The sequence below is a fragment of the Malurus melanocephalus genome, unplaced genomic scaffold (genome assembly GCF_030028575.1).
Source record: "Malurus melanocephalus ecotype Western Australia unplaced genomic scaffold, MMel_1.1 scaffold_9, whole genome shotgun sequence".
In the NCBI taxonomy this organism is placed as follows: domain Eukaryota; kingdom Metazoa; phylum Chordata; class Aves; order Passeriformes; family Maluridae; genus Malurus; species Malurus melanocephalus.
This window is the reverse complement of record NW_026623241.1, coordinates 5,567,504-5,573,901: the sequence shown is the minus strand read 5'-3', so window position 1 is coordinate 5,573,901 and position 6,398 is coordinate 5,567,504. Positions and strand designations below refer to the sequence as shown.

The following is a 6,398-nucleotide window of genomic DNA, read 5'->3' as shown; positions in this document are numbered from 1 at the left end:
TGCGAGGGGCGGTGTTTCTCTGCGGAGCCCGCTGTGGGGACAAGGCAGCCTTCCTCCGCCTCCACGGCACGAGCCGGCTGCAACACCAGGATCTGGGCAGCTGCTTCTTTACAGCCGCCGTTCATGTCAAAATTCCAAAAGGACTTCGCAAGCTAACTGCAACACCCTATTGTCAGATYCACGCTTTGCGAGGTATTTAAGAGGTATTAGTATGTACTTGTTCAGCTCACCGCCGGCTTTCCACAGTTCATGTTTCACCACCCAGGTACTTTCGTGGCTTCAGTGACAAACAAATCACATTTCTTTACTGATCACACCAGAGGTGGGTGGGTTACCCGCCTCCCCCTCCACGGGGAGCCAGCTCTTGGTCTGAGACTCACCTCCCCTTCCCTGCAGGCGATCCAGCCGGTAGCGTGGCTTCACAGAATCACAGAATCGTAGAATATTATGGGGTTGGAATGGACCTTAAAGATTATCTAGTCCCGACATCCCCTGCCATAAGCAGGGTCACCTTCCTCTAGACCAGGTTGCTCAAGGCTTTTTTCCAGCCTGGCTTTGAACACTGCTTCGTTCCGGTACAGCCCCTTTCCCAAAGCCAGGAAATGATGTAGTGAGACCAGCAGGAGTGAAAGCTGATGGAGGAACCTAAATGGAGTCTGGCAGTTTTTTAGAAGTTGATTAGCTAAACTGAAAGGCCAATTCTTCACTCATTCCAAGGAGGAAAGCGGTACTGGCTTAGAGCCTACTCACCAGAGCAAGGCAGTCACTAAAAAGCCACGTGGAGCAAACAGCAGAGAGGCAAGTGGGGAACACAGTCTGCTCAGAAGCAACAAAGTTGGTGAAGAGGTGGAACAGGAAGCTAAGGGCAGCCTTAGCAGGCAAAGGTGGCTGCCAGTGMTAAAAGGTAAGAAAGAGAAATCCAGGGATGTCAGGGACCAAAACATGCCCTTAAGGCCCTTTGTAGAATGAGCAGATCTGAACAACATGGGCATATGCAGAAGCATTTAAATAAGGATTTTGGTTTGGATGTGGAAAGCAGCAGGAAGCTGAGACCAAAGTTCTAATTTTCTGATGTCTAGGGAGGCTATAAACACCACTGACAGTTCAAATCAGAAAGCGTCAATAGCTGGTTCTGTGAGATCACTTACCTTAACTTTAATCTGTGAGAATAGGGAGATTCCATTTACAGGAMTAAAATCAAGAGCAATATTTTTTGAAAATTCTCAGTACACCTGGTGGGGAAGCAGCCACATGTCAGAGAATGGGGAGATTGATGAGATTGATTTTAACTCCTGTTAAAGRGAGTGAATATGGCTAAGACCAGCTGGCCTTACCATGGCAAACAGATCCACCTTAGCAGYAAAAGGGCTTTAGGAAGTGTTTGCWTAGCACTATRTGATGTGCTGGAGAAGCACTAACCACATCCAGTGCTGTGAGCACAGGAAATCAGAAAATAGGAATTCGGAAGAAATTAGGATCTGATCTAGTGCTACTMGGTACCTTTCTGCTGGTGGTGAAAAGGTAGGCATGAAATCAATGCCCATAACTAGTGAAGAAGTCAATGAAGATCCATTTGAACGTGCCCAGCGCAGTTCTTGTTCATGCCATGACTTTGAAGGTATGGGCCTTGACCAGGCACTGAGAGAGCTCAATAAGATTTCCCTGGCACCTGAATCTGGACAGCTGCTGCTTTATGGCTGCCTTTCACTTCAAAGTYCTGAAAGGACTTTGCAAGCTAATTGCAACATCCCTCTTTGTCACTACTAAACTTTGTAAGATATTTAAGAAGCCGGAGCATCAGTATGCACTTGTTCAGCTCACCACGGGCKTTCCACAGTTTATATTACATCCTCCAGTTGTTTTTGTGGCATCAGTGGCAAAAAAATAATATTCCTTTGCTCTCTGTATTTCCCTTAAACAAGGCTACAGATAGCATCACTTCTATGAAAGATGTTGGTACACAAACAGTTGTTCTACTTCCTGAAAGAATTTTAAAAGTACAAGTCATATTTTTTTACTGGGGATTCATAGTGGCCTTAAAATTTCATTGTTGGTTGTAGGGTTGATGATCTTTAAAGGTGCCTTCCAACAAAAACCTTCCAACAAAAACCTTCCTGTGGTTCTCTGAAAGATATGCCTAGGAAGAAACAAGCAAAGAAATGAGGATGTGCAGTATGAAACCTACCTATGGGAAAGTGGGACTTGGTCATGGGTTACACAGGGGCTGATGCCAAGCAGTTCTGGGGATGCACCTCCTCTTCAGACTCCTACATGTGAGGGGGAGGGGGGGTCCCCATCCTATTGCATTCCCAAACTTCTCCCTGCCTTTGTCATCCTGCCCCACATGTACAGCACCACTGCAGTGCTGCTCACCCCAACCCTTCTCTTTCTCCTGCCCAAAGCATGTCTAGGATCTTTTCAAGTGCTGCCATCACTATTTGTATATGGTTTGGTAAGCCTTGGGATAGATCCATAGCACTCTTGCAGAAATGGTGGGCAAAACAGTGTGGAGAATGCAGTTCTGGGCAAAATTTCATCCTTRCAGGATTTCTACTTAAGGTTAAGGAAAAATGTGGAGGATCTTTGAAAGAAGTCAGTCAACCAATTGCTTGTTCCCCCAGCCAGCCACCAAGCCCTTGGAAACAGRACTTCTTGAATTGGTGCCAAAGCAGGACCCTGGGGTTTTTACCATCTGGGCTGTGTGTCTGGTAGTATAGAGGGCATGCACTCTCCCAAGGCCCTGCCACCCTCACTTAGTGCTGGTGCCAGAGCCTGTGAGCTTTGCATTGGCCCACAGTGCACACTGCATCTGCTTGCCACAGCAGTGTGATGTTTCTGTTGAGCTGATTTAGGTTCATGTCCTGTCACAAGTAGCTGGATACATTTGCACCTCTTGTCCTGCAAAGGCCAGAGTCAGGCTCTAAAATACTGTTGATTACTCAGTGCCTTTTGCCTGACCCAGGAGGGAGGTGCTTTAGATAGAAATCTTATTAATGATGCAGGTGCAGGGCTCAGTAAAGTGGAGGCACTTCAGATTTCATCTGAATAATTAAATCCCATCAATAGGACTTTGCAGGACTACTATTTAAAATTAATAACTGCAAATGCAATTCTGACATATAATGAAACCCACTGAAATGGGATTTTTTTTTTTTCTTCTTTTAATAAAATGCTTTATAGCTTTCCTGGCAATTTTACAGCCACCTGGCTTTCAGTCCCAGCTAATCCTGAGCTGAAAGAGAGGGGTTTGTTGTGGTTCCTGAATATTTTTAACCTCCAAAAATTAGGAAATGGCKCCAAGACCGGAAACCAGCATGCTGGTGCTCATGTTTAATGGACCTCTAGTGAGCTGATGAGTGAATTGAAAGGAAATGAGGAAGTTGTGTTTGGAAAAATATATCTCCTCTGCCTAAGAAGATGTGAAGATAAGAGATCATCTAGATCTGTACCAAAAGACACATTTTCTGAGAAATAAAATCTTCCTTTCCCTCAGAAACTATCTACCTCATTCCCAACTGGCAGCTTTAACTGTGGTGAATGTGTTGAAGAAGCCAAGAGAAACAGTCCCTGACTGACACCATGACAAATTTGCACACCYGTGCAGGTATAGTGGGATAAAATACAGGCTTCAAAGCACCAGAGCTTCCTCTTTTCCTGTCTTCAAGCAGCACTGAGGATGTCTTTGTGTCAGCATGTTTCATCATATTTTCTGCCTTAGCTTCATTCACTACCTACAGGAGCTTRTCAAAGTTTGAATAGTGCTGCATGACTTCTCCCTCTCTTCATTACGATGGGGAGGCATTGAGCTCCTGCTGCTTTGCATATTTTGATAGGAAGCTTGACAGTCAAAACTTTCYCTGCTTAGTGAAAAAACCTACCCTGTCTGTCCTTGGATGCTGCCAGAAAGATATGTTTAATACAGGCCATGACCTCTAATAGCAGGCAAATGGAGATAAGCACTTCTCTCCCTGGTGTTTTTCAGCTGGCTGAGCCAAGCAGCTGCTTGCAAGCATCCCTGGTGGAGGGGCTTCTCCAGTTTTCCCACGGGAAACAAAAGGATAATGCAGTGGCAGCCTTTTGAGCTACACTTGCTGCAGGTCATATAGCAACTGGAAGCCTGCCCTGGCCTCAGAGAGGATCTGCAGTGCCCACAGGAATCAAGGGGTGGGCGGCCCACAATAATGATGCTGCTTTTGCTGTCTTTACCTGCACAATGCACAGGAAAGAAGAAAGTTGGCTGCAACTTTAAGCCAGGGTCAATTTTCCCTGCAGAGATCTTTCRTTTCTAGAAACACCACCTTGATTTTAAAATGTGATTTTGATAGCAAGGGTGGGTTTGCATGTAGAGGGTTGGAAATAAAACCATCAGTCTGGTATCACAAGAGCTGTTGGGCAAGAGGGTGGGAGAAGAGAATGACTCTTTCCCTGTTACGAACTGAATGTGTCACTTTCTAAATGGGGAAGGAGTGTGCTCGTTTTGGAGCAGAGAAGGGCTACTTCCCACATGACCTTCAGAAAAGCAAAGACACAAAAACTGGGTTAGCCCAAATAGAAGATGTACTGACCCACTGCAGGGTTGCTCTGAAAATAAATGAGTGCAAGCTTRGAAACTAGTTGTAGATGGGCACAATTTAGCAAGAGGCCATGAAGTATTTCCATTTCCCAGGGCCAGGATGAGGAACAATTTTATCCCCAGGTTTAGGCCCTCTCAGCAGAGCCTCATGGATCCCTGCATACCCCTTCTCCAGCAGTTGAGCAGTGGCCCTGGAGCCAAAACATGAGTCCAGACCAGGACTGCCTCTACTGGCTTTGGGCAGCTCCTGAATTCTACTTGGAGATGARTTTTACCTTCATACAGTCATGCTTTCTTCAGGCCCTTTTTCTCCCTGTCCTTGCATCCTTTGTCTGGCTTTACTAGCTATCACAGGAAGATTTTCCCTAAAGAGGGTGATGTCATGCTCAGAAAGGCATTTAGTAGAAACTTGGTGAAGGTTTGCTAGAACTCTGAGGGCCTGAAAAGTTATTTTATCTCTGCTTGTCTGCTAATGAAGAGAAAGACAGAAACTGAATCATTCACTGCCTTTGTGATCTTATTGTTCTAGTAATCTGTAAATCTAATAATTTAGTGCAGTGACTATGGCCCTACACAGGGTCGGTTCAGCTCTCTCCTCCTCTCCAGGCACAGTTAGATGCACACAGCTACCAAAAGGAAAGGTGTGTGTAACTGAATTGGCATCTGAGCTGGAATCTCAGTGTGCTTTGAGGCTGCAGTCATCCACTCAGCTGATAAAAACTCAGTGTGTTGAATTTTTTTTCTTTTATATTTGCAYTATATATAAATAAAAGTATCCCTGCCAAGCTAAGGATGTAATATCCCTGCTTAAGGGACCAGCAGGAATTCTTGTGAAGGCTTTTCACAATACGGAAGACAATCAAGGCTGTGAAGCTAGTTGCCCTGTGGACTACGTTTCATTTCAAGTATTTTTTTTTTCTGTTTATGGCTTTGAAGTAATAGCTTATAGCACACTTTAATTGTAGATTTTACAAGGTGAAAGGGGGTTCCAAGGGGAAAGGAAGAACCAAAGCCCCCAAAGCACACTGGAGTATCCAGTGCTGAACAAAGACAGTGACGTTTTAAAACCTGTGAACCTTTGGCCACAGTGCACCGCTGACATTTGTTAAGGGKAGGGTCACACATCTCGGGAAAGCTGAGTACCCCCAGCCTCCGTCAGCCTGAMTCGCGGCTCCGCCGTGAAGGGGCTCTATTCCCGCTCGGTACCAGTGGTGGAAATTTCCCCGCCTATTTCTCCAACCCCCCAGAGCAAAGCTTGACGAACCTGAAGAAGGCAGTGTTTAGGGTATGGCCAGATGGATGCAGCACAGGAAACAAAGCACGGCAGRAAGGTGGCAGAGTTGCTCCGAATAACCAGAGGGGTGCAGTCTTTCGCATTCTCCCAACACGGAGGCACACTCATTGAATGGGAAGAAAGGCTAATCTTGATTTCTTGCAGGGCTGCATGAAAAATCAGCCCTTGCCTGGTGCAAAAATGACACGGGACAACACAACAGCTTTTGTGGGAACTCCACGGAGAGCTGCGCCAAGTCGGGCGGTTCGCAAAGCTCTCAGCGAGCCCAGAGGCAGGGCGTGACCCGGGGCGGCAGCTGTCACACACCGGGCTCCCGACAAAGCGCCGGTACCGCCACCGCTGCTACYCCACCGCCTCCAGGGCCAGGGGGCTCACCCCACCGGGGCACCCGAAGGGCCGCTCTCGGGCTTTGCCGGGAAGTCTCAGYCCAGCAGCACAGACCGCAGGCCGGCAGTGTCAGCCCAGCAGCACGGAGCCTTCCTGCGCGGGGACGAGCTGCCGGTGCCCGGCAGGCACGGGAGGAGTGTCTCC

The 6,398-nt window shown here is 47.0% G+C and overlaps 2 protein-coding genes across 2 annotated transcripts in view; one reads left to right on the top strand and one right to left on the bottom strand.

The window, feature by feature from the left end:
- The window catches only part of TNKS (tankyrase), a 130,159-nt gene extending 130,034 nt beyond the window's left edge, over nt 1-125 (bottom strand). The window contains exon 1 of the mRNA XM_057375332.1: nt 33-125. Coding sequence (XP_057231315.1) covers nt 33-125 — 93 coding nt within the window. The remainder of the gene's footprint in view (nt 1-32) is intronic.
- Nucleotides 126-1,527: 1,402 nt separating this feature from the next.
- Nucleotides 1,528-6,398, top strand: part of MFHAS1 (multifunctional ROCO family signaling regulator 1) — a 36,460-nt gene continuing 31,589 nt past the window's right edge. The window contains exons 1-2 of the mRNA XM_057375320.1: nt 1,528-1,618; nt 6,012-6,322. Of these exons, the coding sequence (XP_057231303.1) occupies nt 1,528-1,618; nt 6,012-6,322 (402 nt within the window). The remainder of the gene's footprint in view (nt 1,619-6,011; nt 6,323-6,398) is intronic.